The sequence below is a fragment of the Osmerus eperlanus genome, unplaced genomic scaffold, assembly GCF_963692335.1.
Source record: "Osmerus eperlanus unplaced genomic scaffold, fOsmEpe2.1 SCAFFOLD_77, whole genome shotgun sequence".
Lineage (NCBI taxonomy): Eukaryota > Metazoa > Chordata > Actinopteri > Osmeriformes > Osmeridae > Osmerus > Osmerus eperlanus.
Window position 1 is genome coordinate 46,003 of NW_026911768.1, and position 27,576 is coordinate 73,578.

General features: G+C 48.4%; 2 protein-coding genes across 4 annotated transcripts; both read left to right on the forward strand.

The window, feature by feature from the left end:
- Positions 1-1,198: 1,198 nt before the first annotated feature.
- ldb1b (LIM-domain binding 1b) lies at positions 1,199-10,279 on the forward strand. 2 transcript variants are annotated; one of them, XM_062455923.1, is made up of 11 exons: positions 1,199-1,620; positions 4,105-4,207; positions 4,498-4,542; positions 4,924-4,999; positions 5,199-5,301; positions 5,436-5,608; positions 6,167-6,289; positions 6,599-6,682; positions 7,191-7,314; positions 7,547-7,695; positions 7,788-10,279. In XM_062455923.1, exons 2-11 carry the CDS (start codon positions 4,188-4,190, stop codon positions 8,016-8,018), a joined length of 1,128 nt encoding a protein of 375 aa, XP_062311907.1. In that variant the 5' UTR covers positions 1,199-1,620; positions 4,105-4,187; the 3' UTR covers positions 8,019-10,279. The 2 variants fall into 2 exon arrangements, with proteins under 2 accessions (XP_062311907.1, XP_062311908.1); XM_062455924.1 differs by lacking the exon at positions 4,498-4,542.
- A 691-nt stretch (positions 10,280-10,970) lies between these two features.
- On the forward strand, positions 10,971-27,070 carry armh3 (armadillo like helical domain containing 3). 2 transcript variants are annotated; one of them, XR_009929556.1, is made up of 27 exons: positions 10,971-11,199; positions 14,611-14,720; positions 14,803-14,859; positions 14,946-15,092; positions 15,188-15,295; positions 15,392-15,484; positions 15,669-15,743; positions 15,931-16,017; positions 16,203-16,259; positions 16,389-16,432; positions 17,311-17,371; positions 17,741-17,787; positions 17,892-17,967; positions 19,123-19,216; positions 20,113-20,214; positions 20,339-20,397; positions 20,599-20,664; positions 20,821-20,890; positions 21,024-21,084; positions 21,601-21,689; positions 22,302-22,384; positions 23,697-23,823; positions 24,129-24,204; positions 24,874-24,952; positions 25,846-25,962; positions 26,474-26,641; positions 26,686-27,070. XR_009929556.1 is itself a non-coding variant. In XM_062455928.1 (27 exons), the coding sequence occupies exons 2-26, from the start codon at positions 14,619-14,621 to the stop codon at positions 26,564-26,566; spliced, it is 2,070 nt and encodes a 689-aa protein (XP_062311912.1). In that variant the 5' UTR covers positions 10,972-11,199; positions 14,611-14,618; the 3' UTR covers positions 26,567-26,587; positions 26,686-27,070. The 2 variants fall into 2 exon arrangements, 1 of the variants encoding a protein (XP_062311912.1); XM_062455928.1 differs by having other exon boundaries at positions 10,972-11,199; positions 26,474-26,587.
- The last annotated feature ends 506 nt before the right edge of the window (positions 27,071-27,576 follow it).

Consider the following 27,576-nt stretch of genomic DNA (forward strand, 5'->3'; position numbering starts at 1 on the left):
GGGGGAGGAGGGGGGATGAGAGAGGGGGAGAGGTGGGGGAGGAGGGGGGATGAGAGAGGGGGAGAGGTGGGGAGGAGGGGGGATGAGAGAGGGGGAGAGGTGGGGGAGGAGGGGGGATGAGAGAGGGGGAGAGGTGGGGGAGGAGAGAGGGAGAGAGGTGGGGCAGGAGAGAGGGAGAGAGGTGGGGGAGGATAGAGGGGGGAGGAGAGAGGGGGAGAGGTGGGGGGAGGAGAGGGGGGAGGTGGGGGAGGAGGAGGGATGAGAGAGGGGGAGAGAAAAAAGAGAGAGAAACACACGATCACCATTTGAGTGACACTTCACACGACCCTTTTTAAACACACACACACTCATGGTCATGCACATACACACACACACCCTGCCTCTGTGGCGACTCTTGTTCTTTTTCATCCCACGATCCAGACATATGGCTGCTTCTCCTCTGGATCATAGTGGATTATAATCTGAGGGTTATAATCTGAGATTTAGATGGATTAAGAAGATGTACAGGACCCTTCCTTAGGCTGAGTGACTTCTGGCAGCTGTGAGCGTCAATGTCACAATGTCACAGTGGAATCGTGCTATTTGTGTAACATGAACAAGCACAGGCCTGTTGTTTGTGTGAGTGTGTATGTACATGTGTGTGTAGGGCCTGCGTGTGGGAGAGGTGTTCAAAACGTGTCACAAATTGTTTACTTTAAAATCGTTGTATTGTCTGTTTTAATGGGACAGACACTCGTGTCAGCGGATCACTGGACTAATCGGTTAATTCAATTGTGACTTCACGTGTCATTGATTTATTGATCCGCACAGTAGCTCCACGCGATTGATTTATCTAGACTTGGGACAATTGTCTTAGCGTCTGTGGCGCGATGTTGTTTTGAGTACAATTTACTGACTGTCTCGCTGAACTGTGTGTGTTTGTGACCGCGTCTCTGTCTGAGTGCGTGGTGTGTTAATTCAAGGGCAATAATTTCAATTATGCCATATGAGCTCATTTACGTGACATCGAATCAAATCAAATTTCAGTCATCATCAAATTGTCGTCGTTAGCCTTCCCCGGTTCCCTGTTGGCAGAAACGGGCTATCAGGTCAATATCCACCCATGTCAGTTACACGGAGAGAGAAAATTATCCGGCAGTCTCACTGCTTTAATTGCAAAAGCGCCTTGGTTTTGCACTGTAGTTGGGGGAGGGAGAGAGAGAAAGAAGGCGGTATAACGGTGTCCGTCCATCCTAGCGACAGAGGAAGAGGTGGAGAGGGGCACATAGAGAGAAAGGGGGAGAGGGGCAACGTACGGAGAGAGAGAAAGAGGAGGGCCTAGAGCTATTGTTCATGTCTGCCCACGAACAAAGGGCTGGTCGGGGTCCGTACGTAAATCCACAGCAGGCTTCTGCCCACTAAACCGGGCCTCTTGCGGGACAAAACATAACCGAAACCCGCTATCCGTTTTAACACCGTTCTATCCGTACTAATATTTTTTTTCTGGAAAAGGTGGGACGCTCCGTATTGCGCCGCGAACCAAACCAGCCACCGTACTGGTCCCGTTTTTACGCACAGAGCGTGCAACACGGTCAATCGCGGATCTGTAAACATCAATTTTTTGATTGGACTTCTTTGCAGGTAATATTGCACTTTTATGATATATGTTAGATTCGGCTGATGTATTAGAGCTCTTCTATTGATTTATATAATGTCTACCCATAGTCTCGGTCCGGTTGCATGTCCGTATTTAATCGTAATTCTCAATATTTTGCTTGAATGCTAAAGTGCTAACGAGCTAGCCTTCATCTGCCAAGTGAAATGGCTAGCGCTTGTAAACTAGTAGGTGGCTAGGCCGAGGGGCACTGTTGTGTTGTTGTGTAGTCAGCGGTTTTACACTGCTGTGCTAGCCTGTTAGCTAGCGCTAGCTAGCTCGTTCTCTCTACATTAAAGATGTGTTCGTTTGTGGCGTTGTGTGTGGTGTATATTTCCCCAAGTTGTAATGATGGTGGTGAAGTAAAGCAATGAAACCAAATCACCGGCGTTTTAAAGGCAGTATCCTGTCGGCGTAGCTTAGTTACAGTAGCTACCGTCGTTAGCCTCGTAGCCGAGCCAAGTCCAGTAAAAGCTACTAGCCTAGCTAGGTAAGCAAATCAACGTCGGACACACAACAGATGAAAATATCGGGCTATATGACTTAATACTCAGTCAACATGTTGATAACATAGGTACACAATGACGGTTACCTTAAATAATATGATGTCGATTGCAGCGTTAGCTGGGTAGCCACCCAGAACCCTTAAGAGTTGGAACACTCAGCGTCACTAGAGCTAGTCTAGCTTTCTTTAGGGAGAATGCTGTAGAAATATTTATAAGTTGTTGGAATATTGGCGAGTGTCAAATGTATTCGAGGGGGCTTGTGTTTTCAGTGCTAATAATGTTCTTGGATGGAGTGATTCAGTGACTTATCTTCACCTCCAGAGATGGGACTGTTGACATGCAAGGGTCCACTAACAGTGTAAATCAGATTAAACCCAATACACATCACTCAAAGTCAGGTAGTGTGTATGTTAGAACTGTGGTAGTGCAAAAGTGTGTGTGTGAGAGAGAGAGAGAGAGTGAGGAGAGTGATGAACTGGAGAGGAAGTGGGGTGTGTATGTGATTTGATTAGAAACGTTGGTCGTTAGCCACCAACGATAGTTGGTCGTGCTGATGGTGCACTCAGCAGCTAATGGCTACTCTAATATTATTTATTTATATCTATTTACGTGTTTATGTGTGTTGTGGTGTGGCTAAAATGCACTGAAATTAGGCTGTGGGTTTTAAACAGTAGCCTGGGCGAGGTCAAGCGGAATTTCAAGATGGCTCATTGAATTATCAAAGACGATAAACATTGTTGTTGAAAGATTTCTTTCATTTTAATCTTCAGTTTTAGACGTTAGAAGGTTTGATCTTCTGAATTGAGAGTGAGCGTGTATGGTACCTGGCTGGGCCCCACAGTACCTGTGTGTGTGTGTGTGTGTGTGCGTGCGTGTGTGTGTGAGAGGGATAGGCCATTCAGCTTATAATATCTTCTGGCCCTCAATTGAAGCAGACAGACTCGTCAGTCTATCTGAGTCTTCTGTAGACTAGCTGTGTCTCCTTCTGCTCTCTCCAGAGTGGACAAGTGTTAGATGGATGTTTTATGAGACCCCTCTAAACCCAAGTGTTACTTCCTGTGTGTGTCTGTGTTAAACATGAGTGTATGTGTGTTCCTGTGTGTGTCTGTGTTAAACATGTGTGTGTCTGTTTTAAACATATGTATGTGTGTTCCTGTGTGTGTGTTTATGTCTGTGTGTGTGTGTGACACTCCATATCCACCTGGTGATGCTGAGTTATAGATGACATGGTTCAGAATCATACCTCGAATTTTACATTTTATTCCTCTTATAAAATGATCAAACGTCTCACGCTCACATCTCACATCTATGCCTCATTTGCTGTAGTTGAAATCACACACACACACACACACAATACACTCACACAGACACAGGACATCAGTCAGGTGTTTAATATGCAGGGAGAAGGAGAGGCGGTAATGAGGCGGGGCTTGGAAAGGTCACGACCCCTGGTGTCCCCGGCTGGATGGTCTTTATTGTGGAGCTAGCTAGGCAATTAGAGCACACAGGAGGGGGCGGGGCAGCGTGTGTGTGTGTGGAGTGTGTGTGTGGAGTGTTTAGGGGGTAGAGGGAGTACATTGACTGGTGTTGGTTTGTGGGTTGAGGGGATCAATTTAGGGGCACTGGGAGGTAGGAGAACGGTATGGAAGTCTACTTTGATAAACAATCTCTGTTGTTGTAGTGCAAGTGTGTGAGTGTGTGTGTGTGTGTGTGTGCGTAGTTGTGTACATTACAGTGAGGTTGACCTGTGCGTGTGTGCAGCCTACTGTAACTAGGCCAGTCTATACATTCACTCACACACACACACACACACACACACACACACACACACACACACACACACACACACACAGTTCTTAACTTGGCTACTGTTTTATCTGAACTAACTATGCCTGCTCTTCTTTCCTCCTCTCTGCTATTTCCTCCTCTCTCCCCTCTCTCTCTTGGTGTCTCTCTCCCCTCCAGGCTGTTCCTCCAAGTCGTTCAAGCTGTACTCCCCCAAGGAGCCCCCCAACGGCAGCGCCTTCCCCCCCTTCCACCCAGGAACCATGCTGGACCGAGACGTGGGGTGGGTGCTCTCTGTGTGTGTGTGTGTGTGTGTGTGTGTGTGGGGGGGGGGGGTTACTGTGTGTGTGTGTGTGTGTGTGTGTGGGGGGGGGTTACTCTCTGTGTGTGTGTGTGTGTGGGGGGGGGGGGTTACTCTGTGTGTGTGTGTGTGTCGCTGAGTCTATGCTCTGCGGTCAGCCTCTACTGTTCTGGTAGATAAAGTAAACAGGAAGTGATGTTGAACCAGGATTATTGAGTGCAGGTGTGTCAGCTGGTACATGTGAAGTTACTCGTGTGTATGTCTCTCTGCAGCCCCACCCCAATGTACCCCCCCACATACCTGGAGCCAGGCATAGGGTAAGAACCCTACACACACACACATACAGTCTAGTGCAGAATAGAACCCAGTAGAATCTTATACAACCGTATACACTCAGTAGAATGGAACCTGCAGACACATTACCAGTGAATAGGACCAAATAGAATCTGAATCCCCAGTCCCGTCAGATAGAATCAAGCTAAAGCCTGGTGTAGGAAAAGGTCACGGAATTAGAGCAAAGATGTTTTATATTTATTACTGATTAACTCCTCTCCTCTCCTCTCCTCCCCTCCCCTCCCCTCCCCTCCCCTCCCCTCCCCTCCCCTCCCCTCCCCTCCCCTCCCCTCCCCTCCCCTCCCCTCCCCTCCCCTCTCCTCTCCTCTCCTCCCCTCCCCTCCCCTCTCCTCTCCTCCTGTTAGGAGACACACCCCGTATGGGAACCAGACAGACTACAGGATATTTGAGCTCAACAAACGGCTACAAAACTGGACGGAGGTATAAACATATACACGCATGCACGCGCACACACACTCACTCACTCTCGCATGCACACAGTTATGTCATTCTTCAAAGCTGTGCTTAACTTTGGGTTTTCTTTTCATTTGCCTCACCCGACCCCTCCCCTCTCCTCTCCTCCCCTCTCCTCTCCTCTCCTCTCCTCTCCTCTCCTCTCCTCTCCTCTCCTCTCCTGCAGGAGTGTGATAACCTGTGGTGGGATGCCTTCACTACAGAGTTCTTTGAGGACGACGCCATGCTCACCATCACCTTCTGTCTGGAGGACGGGCCCAAACGCTACAGTGAGCACACACAGACACAGACATTCTCTCTCTCGCTCTCCCATTCTCTCTCTCTGTCTCTCTCTCTCGCCTCACCATCATCACCGTCCCGTCTCCCCTTCTCACACTTCCTGTGTCCCGCCCCCCCTCCCCAGCGATTGGCCGGACGCTGATCCCTCGGTACTTCCGGAGTATCTTCGAAGGGGGCGCCACTGAGCTGTTCTACGTGCTCAAGCACCCCAAGGAGTCCTTTCACAACAACTTTGTGTCCCTGGACTGTGACCAGTGCACCATGGTCACCCAGAACGGCAAGCCCATGTTCACACAGGTACGAACAAGTGTGTGTGTTTGTTGGGAGTGTGTGTGTGTGTGTGGAGAGGTAGTGTAGTGCTGCTGTCATGCAAATTGTGTGTGGAGAGGATGTATGTGTGTGTGTAAAGAGGGTGTGTCTGTGTGTGTGGACAGGGTGTGTTTATGTATTGAGGATGATGGTGGATGTGTGTGCAGAGGGTGTGGGTGAGTGTGTGATGGGGAGAGAGGAAGTTTCAAGGGTGTGTTTGTGAGTGTGGAGAGGGGAATAACGTGTGTAGGCTGGGGTTCCAGTGTGTGTGACCTTTGACCTGCCCCCAGGTGTGTGTAGGCTGGGGTTCCAGTGTGTGTGACCTTTGACCTGCCCCCAGGTGTGTGTAGGCTGGGGTTCCAGTGTGTGTGACCTTTGACCTGCCCCCAGGTGTGTGTAGGCTGGGGTTCCAGTGTGTGTGACCCCTGACCTCTTCCCCCAGGTGTGTGTAGGCTGGGGTTCCAGTGTGTGTGACCCCTGACCTCTTCCCCCAGGTGTGTGTAGGCTGGGGTTCCAGTGTGTGTGACCCCTGACCTCTTCCCCCAGGTGTGTGTGGAGGGCCGTCTGTACCTGGAGTTCATGTTTGACGACATGATGAGGATCAAGACCTGGCACTTCAGCATCAGACAGCACCGAGAGCTGATCCCTCGGAGCATCCTGGCCATGCATGTGAGGCACACACACACACACACACACACACACACACACACAGCGTAGCATACTGGCCATGCATGTGAGGCACACACACACACACACACACACACAGCGTAGCATACTGGCCATGCATGTGAGGCACACACACACACACACACACAGCGTAGCATACTGGCCATGCATGTGAGGCACACACACACACACACACACAGCGTAGCATACTGGCCATGTATGTGAGGAACACACACACACACACACAGTGTAGCATACTGGCCATGCATGTGTCTCTCTCACACATGTGACCTCTGACCTGCTCTGTGATAGGCCCAGGACCCCCAGATGTTGGACCAGCTGTCTAAGAACACCACCAGGTGTGGCCTGTCCAACTCCACCCTCAACTACCTCCGAGTGAGTCTCCACCTCTCTCTCTCTCTCTCTCTCTCTCTCTCTCTCTCTCTCTCTCTCTCTCTCTCTCCCCCTACCTCCGAGTGAGTCTCCACCTCTCTCCATCTCTCTATCTACCTCTCTCTCCATCTCTCTCTCTCTCACTACCTCTCACTACCTCTCTCACTACCTCTCTCCCTACCTCCGAGTGAGTCTCCACCTCTCTCCATCTCTCTATCTACCTCTCTCTCCATCTCTCTCTCTCTCTCTCTCTCTCTCTCTCTCTCTCTCACTACCTCTCACTACCTCTCTCCCTACCTCCGAGTGAGTCTCCACCTCTCTCCATCTCTCTATCTACCTCTCTCTCTCTCTCTCTCTCTCTCTCTCTCTCTCTCTCACTATCTCTCTCTGTCTTGCCCTCTTTCACATATCTCTAAATTGCCTACCCACCCAAATTCCTTAAACATCCGCATCACTTTTTTCTCCTTCCCTCTCCCTCTCCCCCCTTCCCTCCCCCTCTCCCTCCCTCCAGCTGTGTGTGATCCTGGAGCCCATGCAGGAGTTGATGTCCAGACACAAGACCTACAGTCTCAGCCCCCGGGACTGCCTCAAGACCTGCCTCTTCCAGAAGTGGCAGAGGATGGTGGCCCCCCCAGGTACAACACACACACAAGCATACAGCATAAACACACACACATATACAGACACACATACACTGGTGCTAACCCCTCTCTCTCACTCCATCACACACACGTGCACACACACTTCGTGCTTCTCCATCTTAGCCAGCCAGCCACACCCCTAAAAACACACACACACACACTGTAGTCCTAACCCTGCCCCCTCCTCGCCCCCTCCTCGCCCCCTCCTCGCCCCCTCCTCGCCCAGCCGAGCCGGCCCGGCAGGCCCCTAACAAGCGGAGGAAGCGTAAGATGTCCGGCGGCAGCACCATGAGTGCTGGTGGAGGGACCAACAACAGCAGCAACAGCAAGAAGAAGAGTCCAGCCAGTAGCTTCCCCCTGTCTAGCCAGGTCCCGGTGAGTAGCCCTCCCTCCAGGACCGCAGGCCTGTTCACCCTCCAGCACCACCCCCTCCCTTCTCACGGTGGTGCCTTCCTCCTCTCATTCAGGACGTGATGGTGGTGGGAGAGCCCACTCTGATGGGAGGGGAGTTCGGCGACGAGGACGAGCGTCTGATCACGCGGCTGGAGAACACGCAGTTCGACGCGGCCAACGGCCTCGACGACGAGGACAGCTTCAACAACTCGCCGGCGCTCGGAGCCAACTCGCCCTGGAACAACAAGGCTCCTTCCAGTCAGGAGAGCAAGAGCGACAACCCCACCTCCCAGGCGTCGCAGTAGAGCCCAGAGCAGCAGAACCTCAAACCCCAGGCGTCGCAGTAGAGCCCAGAGCAGCAGAACCTCAAACCCCAGACATCGCAGTAGAGCCCAGAGCAGCAGAAGCAGCAACAACAACAACCCCAGAAAGAGTCCAGAAACTCAACCCCCCTCCACCACCGCCAAGGAATCGCAGCCGAGCCCAGAAAGACGCAGACATCGCAATCGATCCCCGATTTTTTTGAAACCTAAACCCCACCGTCAAGGAATCGCAGTCCAGCACACTCCCAGACATCACAGTCGAGCCCAGAGCAAAGAAGCCCCCAGATGACACCACCTATATCCCTAGGTGCGCCTACCGTACAACACCCACTCCCCTAGGCATCGCAGTCGAGCCCAGAGCTCACTGCCCCGTCTTTGACCTATCCTATCATTTCTCAACCACTGATCATTTCACCTGATGTAAGACTCCATCCAGCAGGGCTGGTGATCCATCACTGGCCTCGCCCGCAGAGACGAGCAAATAGGGGATGAGGTGGTGGGGGAGGGAGGGCGGAAGGAAGATATGGGGTGAGGAAGGGGGGAGGGAGGAGGCTGGCAGAAGGATGGACAGTTGCCTAGGGAGTCATCATACGTGCATCCGTGGCACTTAATTCTGCTCCACTGTGCTGCTGCAGGGGAGATGGTGTGTGTGAGTGTGTGTGTGTGTGTGTGTGTGGTGAATGTGGTCACCTTGGTGGGTTTAAAAGCCTGGACTCTGCTAAAACACGTGGACCAGAGTTAAGTCCTCTTACACACACACACACACACACACAGTCAGACTGGATGCTCAACTGTGATACTAGGGATCCCTCTTGCGTGCGCGCACACACACACACACAGGATGAAGACATGGAAGGATCTTGCGAGCCCAACTTTCTTTGGTAACAGCAAGGCTGTGACATACTTTTAAACAGAGAGCATTTAAACACACACACACACCTGTTTTAAGAATTTTTTACCAGTCTGGATTTCCCTAGAATGTTTTTTCTTGTTTATACGCAGGCATTTCAATAGTTCTTTTTTATTTTTTACCAATATTGAAACAGCTACAAACCAAGGAGTTAAACAGGTCTTTTATCTCCCCTAAAAAAAAGATATATTTGGGTTTTTATTAATCGTTTATGTTTATATAAGAAATAAATAATTTAGTGTGGATGTTTTTTTTGTGTTATTTTTTGAAGATTTTACATTTGTTTTTTGTGTATTTGTGCTTGTATATTTAAGGTAGTAGCAGTCTGACTGTAACAAGCTGTATTCTTACCTAGAGTTACCTAAAGCCATCATTATCTAATGTAAAAGAAGAAAAAGTTAAAAAAAAGAAAAAATGACAACACAAACCTCTCCCATCCCACCTCCCTCCTTTTCCCCCAGCCCTCTATCCTCCTCCAGTCTCCCATCCTACCTCCCTCCCACCTTCCTCGCTTGTCCCCCCTCCCTCTCTCCCTATCCCTCCCCCAGTCCTCTCGCTCTTGTTAAACTTGTGTATATTGAATTGAAGACATTGCTCGGGTACAGAGTCACCACTTGAAGGAGTCACTTCTGAGTCCTCGTTTTCTATTTATTGTCAGACTAAAAACACTCACACACCATTTTTACAACTGTCTCCGATATCTATCTGTCAAACCTTGATCATAAACGTAGTCGTTTACACTGCTACCGTGAAAAATGTTTTGTGTTCCCCCCCCCCCTATCCCATCCCATCCGTATAAATAAAGTCAATACATCAAATCAAGAGAAAATCTAATTGTATTCGTACAGCCCTTTTTTACAAGCAATGTCACAGACGGCTCCACAGATGGCCATAGAACTGCCCCTACGTCATTATTCAAATGATGTTTTCTGGAGACTAATCTCGCTCATCTCCGAGTATGTATGATTGTGTTCACGAATAACTAGCTGGTCAAATCAAATCATCGTATTTGTAACCCAGACTGTCGTCTTTGTCATCACCATGGAGATGTGCTGTGTGACCTTCGGCCACCACAAGAGGGCGCCCTAAACCCGTGTCGTACTCAGCTGTTCCTTGCTTTGTCTCCCTGTGACCCTCCCCCCTTCCTCTTACACACGTGGGTAGCTTTGTAACATTTTATTTTCTGTCCAACAATTGACATAAGACGGTAAACTTGTCTTTTTTTTCTTTTTTTTATGCCGTTTGTTTTTCAGGAGGAGCTGCAGTTGTGAGTGAATGGTGACTTCTCGTACCCTCTGCAGAATCTGTAGAAAACAAACAAAAAAAGACAAAATCCTTGTTATATTTTTTTGATTTGGTTAGTTTCTGCCCTTGATAATTAATGTATGGTACCAATAAAAAGATACATTTTCACTTTAAAAAGATAATTGAGTTTTTGTCGTTTGTGCCTATCGCCCCCCCCCCCCCCCCACCACCACCACCCACACACACACACACACACACACACACACACACACACACACACACACACAGAAACACAAACGTACATAAGCTCATGAGAGACTGACCTGTTGCTTTGACTTGTTTGGTGAAATAAAACGATTCAAATGTCAGGGTGCGGAGACAGATAGGAATAAAGAGAGAAAGAAGAGTTGAGATGCAGAAGTGAGAAATATAAGAAAGGGAAGCAAAAGGGATTACCTTTCAAATTCTGCTTGTCCTTCTGTTTAAAGATTTTTCCCATTCCCTGACGCAGCCGTATTGTTGTCGGACAAACACTCTTTGACTGTCTATCTGATGACATTTTCTTTGTTTCAGCAATTGGGCACAATGAGAGATGATATGGTCAAACGCTTTTCCACACTCGACGACAGATGTGTCAAAACAGAGAAAATCAGAAATCTTGCAATAAAAAAACTACAACGATAATTTAGTGGGATATAATTGTGTTTGGCCTACAGTACACATGCTTTTTTCTGCGTCATTCTACTTAATCCATAATCCTCTACATCGAGAAAAAACAAAGAAACTGGATTTTGATGCAGATCAGCCATTGTGGACTCTGAACTGTGGAATATGACGGGCGTTAAGCCCACGCAAGGACACACAAGCAAGCGAAGGGAGTCGACTCGCAGCTTTCCGAGCTAGCTCCTGGCTAACAAGCTAACTGTTTCAGACCCAATTAAAACTGCCATTTCGCCCGATTTATTTTCTCTTAACGCTATGGATTCCTAAAAACATCGTTCGATAGAGGTGAGAAGCGTTTATAAACCTGTGCAGTACCGTCCGTTGAACGTTGTCTTGTATTTTCAGTGACATAATGTTACTGGTAGACTAGCTAACTATATTGTTTGCCCTGAAAGTAGGTTGCGAGGAGCTAACATTTAGCAGTTAGCTAGCATGCTAGACTCGCTAGCGATAAGCGATTCATTTGAGATTAAAATACGTTTCGTGGTAGCTAGACTAGCTTTGTATCTATGGAAGCTTCAGCTCCAAATCATACGATAACCCAATGATTTGGTAAACGTCACAGTAAGACAGCTAGCTAGCTCTAGCTAAACTGCGAGAGAGCTAGCCTGGCTGGTACACATTCATGTTGCTCTAATCAGCTGTAGGTAGCCAGTCAGTGTAGAACAAGTCATGGTTGAGAAATAAGCTAGCTCTAGTTAGCATTGTGACATGCAGTGCAGCTGCAACGCTCAAACTGTATCAACACATTAATTATAACTCGTGAGCACAGCTAATGTTTTGGCACTGCACGTTGCTAAGTGGGATGGAATCACAACACATAACCATCAACTTGATATTGTATTTATTATCCAAGCAAGACGATCTGATTAGAGCCAGGCCTAGCTGAATCTTGAAGTGGAATTTGTACTGTCTGTATCGTGAACAGTCAGTTTAAGCAGGATGTGGGTACAGCTGTGTTGTAAACCGGTCAGAGTAGCGAACTAGCAGTACAGTAGGCTAGCTATAGTAGCCTAGTTATTGACATGCGAGGCGGTTGGTTAGTACTGTTGCTAGCATTACGTTTTCTGTATCTAGGCTACGTTACTGAACTGTCCCATCTAAACTAACAGGCATTGCAGGGATGGCATTAAAAAATAAGACCTTCCGCTTAATTGCCTAGTTTGAAAGTGATGACTTCCATTAAACCGAAGGCAACAGGTTGCTCATACAGTTAGGTCCATAAATATTTGGACATTGACACAATTTTCATCATTTTGGCTCTGGATACCACCACAATGGATTTGAAATGAAACAATCAAGATGTGCTTTAAGTGCAGACTTTCAGCTTTAATTTCAGGGTATTTACATCCAAATCAGGTGAACAGTGTAGGAATTACAACACATTTGATATGTGGCCCCCCCTTTTTAAGGGACCAAAAGTAATTGGACAATTGGCTGCTCAGCTGTTCCATGGCCAGGTGTATGTTATTCCCTCATGGGAGTTCGTTATTTCATTGACAAGGAGCAGATAAAAGGTCTAGAGTTCATTTCAAGTATGGTATTTGTGTTTGGAATCTGTTGCTGTCAACTCTCAATATGAAGTCCAAAGAGCTGTCACCATCAGTGAAGCAAGCCATCGTTAGGCTGAAAAATCAAAACAAACCTATCAGAGAGATAGCAAAAACATTAGGTGTGGCCAAATCAACTGTTTGGTACATTCTTAACCCTCGTGCTGCCTTCGGGTCACATGACCCAAAGGTTCACAACGAACCATCGTTGTGTTTACCCAATTTCACCCAATACAAAAACAAATACAAATAATTTTCTTTTAACCATTGCAATGTGGGGGGTCTGAGACAGCCAGACAGTTAAAAGAAAATGCTTCACTTTGTTTTTGTATGAGGTAAATTTGTCGCAATACGACAGTGGGTCACAATGACTGATGGGTCAGAATGACCCGAAGATAACACAAGGGTTAAAAAGAAAGAACGCACTGGTGAGCTCAGCAACACCAAAAGACCCGGAAGACCACGGAAAACAACTGTGGTGGATGACAGAAGAATTCTTTCTCTGGTGAAGAAAAACCCCTTCACAACAGTTGGCCAGATCAAGAACACTCTCCAGGAGGTAGGCGTATCTGTGTCAAAGTCAAAAATTAAGAGAAGACTTCACCAGAGTAAATACAGAGGGTTCACCATAAGATGTAAACCATTGGTGAGTCTCAAAAGCAGGAAGACCAGAGTAGAGTTTGCCAAAAAACATCTAAAAGAGCCTGTACAGTTCTGGAACAACATCCTATGGACAGATGAGACCAAGATCAACTTGTACCAGAATGATGAGAAGGGAAGGAACTGCTCATGATCCAAAGCATACCACCTCATCAGTGAAGCATGGTGGAGGTAGTGTTATGGCATGGGCATGTATGGCTGCCAATGGAACTGGTTCCCTTGTATTTATTGATGATGTGATTGCTGACAAAAGCAGTAGGATGAATTCTGAAGTGTTTCTGGCAATATTATCTGCTCAGATTCAGCCAAATGCTTCAGAACTCATAGGACGGCGCTTCACAGTGCAGATGGACAATGACCCGAAGCATACTGCGAAAGCAACCAAAGAGTTTTTTAAGGCAAAGAAGTGGAATGTTCTGCAATGGCCAAGTCAATCACCTGAACTAATTCCAATTGAGCATGCATTTCACTTGCTAAAGACAAAACTGAAGGGAAAATGCCCCAAGAACAAGCAGGAACTGAAGACAGTTGCAGTAGAGGCCTGGCAGAGAATCACCAGGGACGAAACCCAGCGTCTGGTGATGTCTATGGGTTCCAGACTTCAGGCTGTCATTGACTGCAAAGGATTTGCAACCAAGTATTAAAAGTGACAATTAGATTTATAATTATGTTAGTTTGTCCAATTATTTTTGGTCCCTTAACCCTTGTGTTATCTTCGGGTCATTCTTACCCATCAGTCATTGTGACCCACCGTCGTATTGCGACAAATTTACCGCATACAAAGACAAAGTGAAGCATTTTCTTTTAACAGCTAGGCTGTCTCAGACCCCCCACATTGCAAAGGTTAAAAGAAAATTATTTTAATTTGTTTTTGTATTGGGTAAAATTGGGTAAACACAACGATGGTTCGTTATGAACCTTTGGGTCATGTGACCCGAAGGCAGCACGAGGGTTAAAAAGGGGGGGGCCACATATAAAATGTGTTGTAATTCCTACACCGTTCACCTGATTTGGATGTAAATACCCTGAAATTAAAGCTGAAAGTCTGCACTTAAAGCACATCTTGATTGTTTCATTTCAAATCCATTGTGGTGGTATACAGAGCCAAAATGATAAATTGTGTCAATGTCCAAATATTTATGGACCTAACTGTATGTGACAGTAACAGTTATCATGTGTATCTAATTATGCCTTTACATGAAGGAATTACGGTTTTGTTGCTGAGCTACGCTAACTACATTCCAACTAGCCGAGCTTCTTGACTGTGGATAATCTGTGGAATTAATGAGGATGTGACGTTAGAGAAACGGTTGCCATTAATTTGGAGTGGTCATCGCTTGGCTGGTGACCGTGTACTAATGAGCCTGGTAACATATCTATCGTTTGGTGGTCGACTGTGTTAAAAATGTGGGTTTTCTGTGCGGGCGATTAGCGGTGCTAACACGTAACTGTGTTCGCCGTGTAACTGTGTTTGTGTGTGTCCTAGACGCAGCCATGGCTCAGGTGGAGAAAAAGGCAGGGCTTCTGAGGAGAACATCCTCTTCTAAGAAACCCCTGAAGGAGAAGGTGGTGCTGATGTACGATGAGATCTTTGGGGTAAGAAGATGGAGGGAGGGAAGGGGGGGAAAGAGGTATGTATAAAGTAAAGCCCGTGCTGATGACGATGTTTATCTTTCAGAAAGAGGACCCGGCCAAGAACAACCCTCGCTTCTGGGATGAGCTCTTCCTCATGAAGGTGAATGAGACTGTGGATGGATCTGGGTCTCTTACAACACAAGTCTCTCACACACTGACTCTCTACCCCCCCCCCCCCTCCCCCAGGTGAATCTGGAGTATCTGGAGACCAAGCTGGAGAGTGTGGGTGGGGAGGAGGTTCAGAAGATCCAGGGGAACATCAACAGCCTGTTCCACCACTGTGTCCAGGCCTTGGCTGAGGAGCACCAGATCAAAGTTGTCAACGCCCTACAGGTACACTCACTCACTCACATAAGCAAAATAAAAGTTTCAGCAAGGTTTAGTTACATCTGTCCTCCTCCCCCCCCTCCTATCCTCCTCCCCCTCAGACCTTGTGTGCGTTGTTCAGGGGCGTTCATCAGAAGAACAAGTCTACCTCTGGCTTTGACATCATCAACATGCTGATGGGCTTCGACAAGGCAGAGCTCCGGATGAAGGTCTGTCTGCCTGTCTGCCTGCCTGCCTGTCTGTGTGTGTGTGTTCTAAGTGTGTACCTGTGTGTGTGTGTGTTCTAAGTGTGTCCCTGTGTTCAGGACCTGATGGAGAGCCTGGACAGCCTGCTGTGTGGAGACGGATCAGAGAGTCTGAAGAGCCTCTGTCTCAAGCTGCTGCTGTGTTTAGTTACGGTGAGCACACACACACACATATGCACACACACACATGCACGCACACACACACACTTATGCACACACACACTTATGCACACACACACACGCACACACACACACGCACACTCACGCATGCACACATCGTTCTCGTTATACAGAAAGCAGGCTATGAAGCGCTGTGTGTGTGTGTGTGTGTGTGTAGGTAACGGACAACATCAGCCTGAACACTCTCCTAGAGTACGTAATGATCAACAGCATCTTTGAGGCCATCCTACAGGTGAGAGATCAGGGGGTACAGCTCACTTGTTAGACCATTTGACCCAGGTTTGACTCAGGTTCCCCCACGTACTGTACATCACATCACCTCTCTCTCTCTCCTTCTCTCTCTCCTCTTTCTCCTTCTCTCTCTCCTCTCCCTCTCCCCTCTCTCCTTCTCTCCTTCTCCTGTCTCTCCTCTCCTCCAGATCCTGTCAGATGTGTCCAGCAGGGGGCAGCATGGGCATGATGCTGTTGTGCTTCTGGCCCTTCTGGTCAACTACCGGAAATACGAGGTGAGGAGTGTGTGTGCATCTGTGTGTGTGTGTGTGTATGCATGCCTGTGTGTCTGCATCTGTGTGTGTGCATGCGTGTGTGTGTGTGTGTGTGTGTGCCCACTGAGGTGTCTCCTCCTATGTTCTACTGCTGTGGTAACCTGGTAACCTGGTAACCTCCCGTGTGTGTCCTGCTGTGTCGGCAGTCTGTGAACCCCTACATCGTGAAGCTGTCCATCGTGGATGACGAGCCCACTCTGGACGTGAGTGTGTGTCACCTCCACACACACACCTCTTTACTGCCTCTGCCGTGTCATCCTCTCAGATTACAACACACAGTGTATTATTAACTGAGTTTGAAGATGACTTTGTGTGTGTGTGTTCTTTTCCAGGGAATGGGCATGGTTGTCCATCAAGCTCTGACTGAATACAACAGGTAAGAACTTGTTACGGAACTTTAAACCTTCTAACTGTCAAAAATCTCGAAAAAGTTCAATTCTAACAGTTACTTTAAACTTTAGGATGCCTCGTTATTAGGTGACATTATTTTGAGTCCCAAGTTCTATTTTTATGCCTCAAAGGAGCATGCATATTTAACCACAGTTTGACGTGTTTGTCAGCCTGTTTGCAAGGCTTTTAGAGCTGCTTATTGTGGATGTAAACACAGTTTTCAGTCTGTCTGGTTGCTTAGCAAGGAACATGAAAGGGATGGAGAACATAGACATCTGTGTGTTTCTGTCACTTGCACATCTCTGAGGAGAGATCTGAGAATAGAGAAGGATGAGGAGAATGTGCCTTAACTATCCTCTCATCTCCTATATACCCTCTCTTCCATTCCCTCTCCTCCTCCTATCTCCTCCCCTCCTCTCCTCTCTCCTCCTCTCCTCCTCCTCCTCCTCTCCTCTCTCCTCCTCCTCCTCCTCCTCCTCTCTCCTCCTTCTCCTCTCTCCTCCTCTCCTCTCCTCTCTCCTCCTGCTCTCCTCCTCCTCCTCTCCTCCTCTCCTCCTCCTCTCCTCCTCCTCCTCCTCCTCTCCTCTCTCCTCCTCCTCTCTCCTCCTTCTCCTCTCTCCTCCTCTCCTCTCCTCCTCTCCTCCTCCTCCTCTCCTCCTCCTCTCCTCCTCCTCCTCCTCCTCCTCCTCCTCCTCCTCCTCCTCCTCCTCCTCCTCCTCCTCCTCCTATCTCCTCTCTCCTCCTCCTCTCTCCTCCTCTCCTTCTCCTCTCTCCTCCTCTCCTCTCCTCCTCTCCTCCTCTCACCTCTGCTCTCCTCCTCCCCTCTCCTCCTCTCCTCTCTCCTCCTCCTCTCCTCTCCTGCAGGCAGTACAAGGACAAAGAAGAAGAGAACCAGGGAGGGTTTTTCTCCACTCTGACCAGCATGGTGAGACCCCACGCTCAGCGAGGACAGCCTCCCCACTTCCTGTCCCTTCCAGCCTCACCATTTCCTGTCCCTTCCAGCCTCCCCCCTTCCTGTCCCTTCCAGCCTCCCCATTTCCTGTCCCTTCCAGCCTCCCCACTTCCTGTCCTTTCCAGCCTCCCCACTTCCTGTCCCTTCCAGCTCGGGTCACATAGTAACCTCTGGAACACAGATCCCACCAGCTAGTCTTAGTAAAGTAAGAGTTTCCTTGACAACGATGACGACTGATCTAAAGAGGAACTCTGAGTTTGTTATTCCCGATCTGAACCTCTCTTTTTTCTGTGTCACTTTGGGTAAAAGTTAAATTAATAAAATCTTTAATACCCTCCACAGGTGGGCAGTATGTTCATAGCCGACGCGGATGAGAAGCTGTCTGTTCAGTAAGTACTCCAGACCTGAGCCGCCTCATGGTCTGAATGGTACTCATCCTCCCTTGACTGTGATTGGCTGATTGACCTCTGTCCCCGCCTCCGTTCATCCTCAGGACCAATGAGGCGATCCTGCTGGCTCTGTACGAGGCTGTGCACCTCAACAGGAACTTCATCACCGTCCTGGCTCAGGTGACGGCTTCTACTGGGGTCTATTGGTTTAAATTGGCATCTACTGTTTGTTGGTTTCTACTTGTGTCTATTGGTTTCTATTGGTGTCTGTTGGTGTTTATACTGGTAGGTATTTTCTGTTTTGGAAACCAATCGTAAGCTGCCTTCTGTTTAGAGTCCTTATCCCCCCTCCTCCTGACCCTCATATCCCTTATGTCTCCTCCCTCCATCCTTCTCTCTCTCCCACATCACTCCCTCTCTCTCTTGCTCTCTCTCCTCCTCCCTCTCTCTCTCCCTCTCTCTCTTGCTCTCTCGCTCTCTCTCCTCCTCCCTCTCTCTTGCTCTCTCCCTCTCTCTTGCTCTCTCGCTCTCTCTCCCCCTCCCTCTCTCTCTTGCTCTCTCGCTTTCTCTCCTCCTCCCTCTCTTGCTTTCTCTCGCTCTCTCTCCTCCTCCCTCTCTCTCTTGCTCTCTCCCTCTCTCTCTTGCTCTCTCGCTTTCTCTCCTCCCCCCTCTCTCTCCCTCTATCTTGCTCTCTCTCCTCCTCTCCCTCTCTCCCTTTCTCTCTTGCTCTCTCTCCTCCTCGCTCTCTCCCTTTCTCTCTTTCTCTCTCGCTCTCCTCCTCTCTCTCTCCCTCTCTCGCTCTCCTCCCTCTCCCTTGCTCTCTCGCTCTCTCTCCTCCTCTCCCTCTCTCTCCCTTTCTCTCTTGCTCTCTCGCTCTCTCTCCTCCTCTCCCTCTCTGAGAGACAGATTGGCATACACTTTCTTTCTCTCCTTCGGTTCCTGTGTTTTGTCATTTGTGTTTTTCTCCTCTATCAGACCTGGCATCTGTGATGACTGATAGAGGTGATGGAGTGATAGAGATGATGGAGTGATAGAGATGTCAGATGCTGACTGGGAAATGAGGAGAGGAGAACTGATGTTTTTTATTTTTTCCTCATTTATTTAGCAAGTACTTTTCTTTGTACGTGCTATCTGTAAATCTCACCTTCCTGCCTCCTAGTCAAGGTCAGGAGACAACTAACACAGTTGAAGCTCGCTCTCTCTCGTTCTCCTTCCCTCCCTCCTTCTCTCTCACACACACACTAACACTCCCTGTCATGCTCACCAGGAAACTCCATCTCTCTTCCAAGCATGTGACCTCTGACCTTGTCTTGTTTCTCATCTGCCAATCAACAGAGTCACCCAGAGATCGACATGGCAACCACTCCCGCCTCGCCGGTTCCGACCACTCCCACGACGCCGCTAGGGACGACCCCGCCCAACCTGGACAGTGAGTGACGTGATTGGTCAAACTGTCGATGTCATCGTTTTGTCCCGCGTGTGGTTATACTACAGTCTTACCTGGTTTAACCCTTGTTGCTAGGCGGACTAGAACTCTCAGCCTCTTTTAACCTTCTAAAAAAGGAAACGAGTTGAAAACGTTCTAGAATCATCTTCCACGCGTTTCAGCATCCATTATTGATAAGCCTCCCATACTGTCTGTCTGTGTGTGTGTGTGTGTGGTCTTGCGTGGTCTTGCCTCCCATGTTAGACTCTGTGATTTACAAGAACTGTAATCCAGGTCACTCAACACATATATACTTAAACACTGTAGCACCTCCCTGCACACACTCGCACACACACTCACCAGACACACACATGCGCACACACACAGCTGTGGCTGTTTAAACATGTACATCTCTCTGGAGATGGGCTCAGGCAGGACTCTTACTGGATGAAATATTAACCTGCTGCTAATACATAGGAAGCTGTCTCACACACATCCTGCCGACACAGGACACACACACTCACATCTCGTGATATTGAGTTGTTATTCGGTGATCAAATCAAAATGTATTTGTATAGCCCTTTTTACACGCAAGCATGTCAGAGGGCTTCACATACGCCCATAGAACTTACCCTCAACCAACCTAAACCCTTAAGGTGATAGTAATGTGATTACCAGGTGATGGTAATGTGATTACCAGGTGATAGTGATGTGATGGTAATGTGATAACCAGGTGATGGTAATGTGATAACCTGGTGATGGTACTGTGATAACCAGGTGATGGTAATGTGATAACCTGGTGATGGTAATGTGATAACCTGGTGATGGTAATGTGATTACCAGGTGATGGTAATGTGATTATGAGGTGATTGGTAATGTGATGGTTAATGTGTGTGCAGTGATGAACAACCCAGAGCTGCCTCTAGACCCCAACCTGCAGACCAGTAACCTGCTCATCACCTTCCTCAAGTACTCCTCTATCATCATGCAGGACACCAAAGGTAGGAGAGACCCTCCACACCTCTCTTTCTCTCCCCCTCTCTCCCTCCTGATCTCTCCCCCTCTCTCCCCCCCCCCCCTCTCTCTCTTGGCCTGTTCCTAACTCTAACTCTGTTGTTGTTCCAGATGAGCACAGACTCAACAGTGCCAGGCTGTGCCTCATCATCCTCACCTGCATAGCAGAGGTAAGGAGAGGCTTACTGTCACCTCCACGCTGATCTCCCCCTCTGATCTCTCTCTCGCTGATCTCTCTCGCTCTCCCTGATTTCTCTCTCTCTCCCTGATCTCTTTTTTTCCCTGATCTCTCTTTTTCCCTGATCTCTCTCCCTGATCTCTCTCCGATCTCTTTCCCTGATCTGTCTCCATGATCTCTCTCTGTTGAACAGGACCAGTATGCTGATGCCTTTCTGCACGATGACAACATGAACTTTAGGGTCAACTTGCACAGAATGGTAAGGAAGACCACCTGCCTGCCATCCTGTCTGTCTGTCTGTCTGTCTGTCTGTCTGTCTGTCTGTCTGTCTGTCTGTCTGTCTGCCTCTCTGCCTGTCTGTCTGCCTCTCTGCCTGTCTGCCTGTCTCTTCACCCTCTGCTCTAACTCCCTCCAGCCAATGAGACACAGGAAAAAGGCTGTGGATAAGAACATCCCTTCCCGTCCTCTGGTGTGTGCTGTTCTAGGTAGGTGGAACCTTGATCTACCAGCTCCACACGTTCTACAATGTGTACCTGCTGTCTCGTGTTTAACCCTGTCTTCCTCTCTGTCTACACCCCTCTCTCCCCCTCCCCTCCCTTCCTCCCCCCTTCTCTCTAGATCTGATGGTAGAGTTCATCGTCACTCATATGATGAAGGAGTTTCCTATGGACCTCTACCTGTAAGATGGACGCACACACGCACACACACACACACTAGACTAACACACCATGATCCTGTAGACTTTCTCTCTGTCATAGTTCAAGTCTTTTATTGTCAGATGCACAGAACAACACAGACTGGGCACTGAAATTCTTAGGACAAGACAACGCAAAGCAACCTGGCATAACATAACATATAAGTACTCAGAACATAGATTACATCTATGATAAGCTAAAATATAGTGAACCTCCTAATAGACAAATAATATACAATATTCAATACAGTATACTAAACCTCTAAATACACATAATAACCTACACATAATAACCTATACTAACCTTATACACCTGTACTAACCTAAGACAAGTGAAGTACAATAGTGCAATATTGCTGATAGTGCAACTAGTAGCTGAAATAACCTATACTAACCTTGTAACCCTATGCTATGATTCATACACTGTCACTAGACCCAGACCACCTCTGTCAAACACACAGAGTACATACTGACGATTATGGTGTGTGTGTGTGTGTGCAGACGCTGTATCCAGATCATCCATAAACTCATCTGTTACCAGAAAAAGTGTCGGATCAGGCTACACTACACCTGGAGAGAACTCTGGTCAGGTAGGAACACACACACACTCCACACACACACACACCAAACAGCTTTTGGTGTCCTGTTGTTTTTGGTGTGTGTGTGTGTGAGTTTTTTGGGGGTATTTTTTTCTCTTCTTCAAAAGGTTTGAATAATATGTTCGAAAAACAGTTTTGAAAGGTTGAACAAATATATATTTTTAACAGTTTCGAAAAAAAGGTTTTGAAAGGTAGAATTTGTTTTTTTTTCTTCAATAGAGACATTCCTGATCACCCATGTCAGATATATATATATATCAGAGCCCATACTTCTTTACTTTAACTTGAGTGAAGTGTAGTCAGCGCTTAAACTACTTCTACTTGAGTGAAGGATGCATTGAACATTGTGTGTGTGTGTGTGTGTGTGGTTTTGGTGTCTCAATCTCTGAGAGGGATGCTGTAATAAGAACACTTCATTAATATATTCATGATAACAGCTCTGGGAGACTGAAGAAAGAAGCTGTGTGTTAATATATGGCTGTTGACCGGAGGCTAGTGTGTGTGTGTACGCCTGTGTGTATACAAGATTGTGTGTGTGTGGGGGGGGATATGCATGTGTGTGTGTGTTGGATGTTAATGTGTGTGTGTGTGTGTGCTCCACAGCTCTGATCAACCTGCTGAAGTTCCTGCTATCTAATGAGACCATCCTGCTGGCCAAGCACAACATCTTCCACCTGGCTCTCCTGGTGAGACCCTGGTCCCAGACCAGCCACTAGCACCTGGCCCTGTGTGCTCAGGCACTAGTGTAGCACCCGACACCATACTTGTGAGATGTCAGGACCACCTCTGGAAGGTTCCCCAGGCCTCTACGTTTCACCCCTCCTCCTCCCCCTCCTCAGTATTCGGACACCAGCTTGTTCCTAACCAAACGGATCGATGGAGCTGCTGTCTACTTGTTCCTCCCTCTGCTGTTTACTCTGATGAGAGACTGGCCCAGTTCCAAACTAATGCCTGCTCCTGTACACTCTCCTTCTCCTGTTCCTCCTTGTGGTCCTCTCTCCTTCTCTCTCTCCCTGTCTCTATCTCTCACTGTCTCTCTCCTTCTCTCTCTCCCTGTCTCGATCTCTCCCTGTCTCTCTCCCTGTCTCTATCTCTCTCTGTCTCTATCCCTCTGTCTCGATCTCTCCCTGTCTCTCCCTGTCTCTATCTCTCTCTGTCTCTATCCCTCTGTCTCGATCTCTCCCTGTCTCTCTCCCTGTCTCTATCTCTCTCTGTCTCTATCCCTCTGTCTCGATCTCTCCCTGTCTCTCTCCCTGTCTCTCTCCCTGTCTCTCTCTGTCTCTATCCCTCTGTTTCTCTCCCTGTCTCTCTCTGTCTCTATATCTCACTGTCTCTATCTCTCTCTGTCTCTATCTCTCCCTGTCTCTCTCTGTCTCTTTCCCCCCTGTCTCCCCCGCCCCCTCCCCCCCCCTGGTCCTACCTCGCTCCAGAGCGGAATTTGGAATTCTGTTCAGAGGACGGTCTGTGATGTGATTGGTTGAGACGAGAGGCTTTTGAATCCCAGCTCTAATCTGATGGCTCTGTCCTGCAGGAAAAGTGCTGTATCAGTGCTGCTGCAGCCTATCTATATGTATGAGACACAGACACACACACACACACACACACCCCCACACACACACACACACACACACACACACACACGCGCACAACACACACTTACATTTATTCTGCCCAACACACTCTCTAACTTTATCTCTCATATTCAAAGTAGCAATTATTAGTCTTTCTCTTCTCTCTCTCTCTTTCTCTGTCTCTCACGCACACACATACACACAGACACACACACACACAAACACACACACACACACACACACACACAGAGTCGTTCAAGGAAGCTTATCAGACTTGTGTCCTTCCCTCCTGACTCCATTGTGAATGTGCCACCCCGCATTTGATTCGAGAATAAAGGGATTTTGATCAAGCTTATAATGTGTGTGTCCAGGTGGTGAAGCTGTTTGACATGTTTATAATGCACGGTCTGTGTGTGTGTGTGTGCAGGTGGTGAACCTGTTCAACATGTTCATAACGTACGGGGACACCTTCCTGCCCACCTCCAACAGCTACGACGAGTTGTACTACGAGATAGTCAGGATGCACCAGGTGTTTGACAACCTCTACTGCATGGGTGAGACGCGCACACACACACCATACACACATATGCACACACACACACACAGGTTTTCTTTTTGCTTTCCTTGGCTCTCACACTCTTCTGCTATGTCCTCTCTCCCCTCTCTCCCCCTCTCCTCTCTCCCCCTCTCCTCTCTCTCCCCCTCTCCTCTCTCTCCCCCTCTCCCTCTCTCTCTCCCTCTCTCTCCTCTCCCCCTCCCCCTCTCTCTCCTCTCCCCCTCCCCCTCTCCTCTCTCTCCCCCTCTCCTCTCTCTCCCCCTCTCCTCTCCCCCTCCCCCTCTCCCCCCCCCCCTCCTCCAGTCCTCAGAGTATCCACCAACACAGGCCAGTGGAAGGAGCCGGCCAGTAAAGTCACGCACGCTCTGGTCAACGTCAGGTGAGGAGACACACACACACACACACACACACACTGGATACACACACGTGCTGTATGTGCATGTATAGAGAATGTATTTGTGGTGGTTGGATTGAGCTGTATAGTGTGTGTGTGTGTGTGGTGGTCTGGTTGAGCTGTGGTGTTGTAAACAGGACCTAGGAGGAATATTATCACCCAGAGATGCAGTGTGTTTATATGAGGAAGAAACATTTGAACCCTGTTTACGACATAGGGCTACACACACACACACACACACACACACACAATGTAATCTCTTTGGGCTTCACAGCACATCCTCAGCTGCTTGTCTTAAATCTTTCGGGGGGTGGAGGAGGGGGGTGGAGGAGGGGGGTGGAGGAGGGGGGTGGAGGAGGGGGGTGGAGGAGGGGGGTGGAGGAGGGGGGTGGAGGAGGGGGTCCTAAGCAGTTTTCGACTCGATCGACTTTAGAGCTTTTTCATCAAGCTGGACCTACTCTGTGTGTGTGTGGACAGAAAGAGCTTCCCTGACTGTGGCAGGTTTGATTGATTAGTTAAGGAGTGAGTAGTGTGTGTGTTGTATTGTCATTGTGTGTGTGTGTTGTATTGTGTGTGTGTGTGTATGAGTGTTCTAAAGATGGTCGTCTCTGACTTTGAGGGCAGCAGCGTTATGGTTGTGTGTGTGTGTTTCAGGGCCATTGTTAACCATTTTAACCCCAAGATTGAGTCCTACGCTGCCGTGAACCACATCTCCCAGCTGTCAGAGGACCAGGTACGTTCTGCTTCCTATGACGTCACACCTGCTCCCGTATGATGTCACACTTGCTCCCTTATGATGTCACACCTGATCCCTTATGATGTCACACCTGCTCCCGTATGATGTCACACCTGCTCCCTTATGATGTCACACCTGATTCTTTATGATGTTACACCTGCTCCCTTATGATGTCACACCTGATTCTTTATGATGTCGGAGGACCAGGTAAATACTGATGATGTCATTATCATCATTAGGGGGAGGATAGGGGGAACCATGGTAACGGAGAAGAGGAGAGCAAAGAGGAGGAGGAAGAGAGTATTCTCCATTGATGATTGAACCCTCCCTCCCCCCTCCCAGGGCTGGTAACCCAGAGGAGCTCAGTGAATAGAGAACTGGTTCCTGTAGATCTGATACACCAGTGATGGATCTCATCATTATCCTCTATAATTACCCCCCCCCCCCCCCACACACACACACACACACACACACAATCACCCTTGTATCTCCCTCGTTCATTAACCACACACCGGTTAAAGGTGCAGTGACGTCATTTCCCCAGCTAGTGGCTCACCATGGAAACCGGAGGATGCTTGTGTACTGGAGTATTGTCACTAGTGTTGTTAAAGTCTTCTGGTTGTCTGTAAGTTGGATCTCTCTCCTCTGGACGGCTTGTGTTCTTCACACACACACACACACACACACACACACACACACACGGTCTTCTTCTCCAGCGGGCCCATCTCAACTCTTCTTAGCTGTGTCCAGGGTTTGTAACCTGGGTTGTGTCTCTTCTTAGCTGTGTCCAGGGTTTGTAACCTGGGTTGTTCTTCTTCTCCAGCGGGCCCATCTCAACTCTTCTTAGCTGTGTCCAGGGTTTGTAACCTGGGTTGTCCCCCCCGCCCCAGGTGCTGGAGGTGGTACGGTCCAGCTACGACACGCTCACCCTGAAGCTGCAGGATGGTCTGGACCAGTATGAGAGATACTCCGAGCAGCCCAGAGAGGCCGGCTTCTTCAAGGAGCTGGTGAGAGACTGGGGGAGGGGGTGTGTGAGTGTGTGTTAACTCTGGGTGAGTGTGTGTTAACTCGGGGTGTGTGAGTGTGTGTTAACTCTGGGTGTGTGTGAGTGTGTGTGTGTTAACTCTGGGTGTGTGTGTTAACTCTGGGTGTGTGTGTTAACTCTGGGTGTGTGTGTGTTAACTCTGGGTGTGTGTGTTAACTCTGGGTGTGTGTGTGTTAACTCTGGGTGTGTGTGAGTGTGTGTTAACTCTGGGTGTGTGTGAGTGTGTGTTAACTCTGGGTGTGTGTGAGTGTGTGTTAACTCTGGGTGTGTGTTAACTCTGGGTGTGTGTGTGTTGTTAACTCTGGGTGTGTGTTAACTCTGGGGTGTGTGTGTGTTAACTCTGGGTGTGTGTTAACTCTGGGTGTGTGTGTTAACTATGGGTGTGTGTGAGTGTGTGTTAACTCTGGGTGTGTGTGAGTGTGTGTTAACTCTGGGTGTGTGTGAGTGTGTGTTAACTGGGTCTGTGTTTGCAGGTTCGCTCCATCAGTGTGAACGTGAGGAAAAACGTGTCCCTAAACACGCTGAGTCAAGACCTGCTGCTCAGAGAGTTCTCCACCATCTCCTGAGGAACGCACACACACCAAGACCTGCTGCTCAGAGAGTTCTCCACCATCTCCTGAGGAACGCACACACACCAAGACCTGCTGCTCAGAGAGTTCTCCACCATCTCCTGAGGAACACACACACCATTCCTCAACCTCCCAAAGGAGAAACACAAGTTTCTGAGGGCAACACGCACAAAAACAAACACACACACCTGATTGATGGACACAGATGCACGCCATCTCTCCCTGTTTCACCAGCGCGTGTGTGTGTGTGTGTGTATGCATGTGTGAATGCTGTGGCAGGACTGTTACCACCAGACTGATGTCCGGACATAAGACCCTCCTACTCTTCTCCTCCTCCCCCTCTCCTCATCAACTCTGTTAATATTGTAACTAACTTCTGTTGCCATAACGATCATGGCTTTCAAGCGATTCATTATGTGTTCGGTGATGAAGATGAGATTTTATTGTGACTGATGATCTGCTGTGCTTCTAACAAAGCTTGAGCCAGTGTGGCGAACACTCTATATAGTCTTCTTATTTTGTTCCTGGAAATGACAGAACCGACAGCCAGGAAGTTGTTTTTCTTGACTGAATGTGCAGATTGCCCCCCCCACCACCACTACCATACACACACACACAATTGGATTGTTCACATTCTGTCGCCATCGACTGAACTTTTTGGGGAAGGATGCGAAATGTGTTTTGGTGAACACTGCACAACGTTTGCAATGTTGAACAAAGCCCTGATGGGAGAGCCACTGTTTGGTGTTGTTGCACAAGTCCTTCTTATCTCCCACGGTAAAGTATCAAAGGGCCAAGAAGCAGGAACAGAAAAAACACCAACAACAAATCCTAATACTGACACAGCAAAACACAACATAACTCTTTTGTCTAACTTCCCTGCGAAAAACACAACCGTCTAACTTACATCTGCAAACACAACGCGACACTTTAGGACTGGGACAGAGGAACGTCAGAGGAACATCAGAGGAACGTCAGAGGAACGCGTCGCACAGGGATGTCCAGTC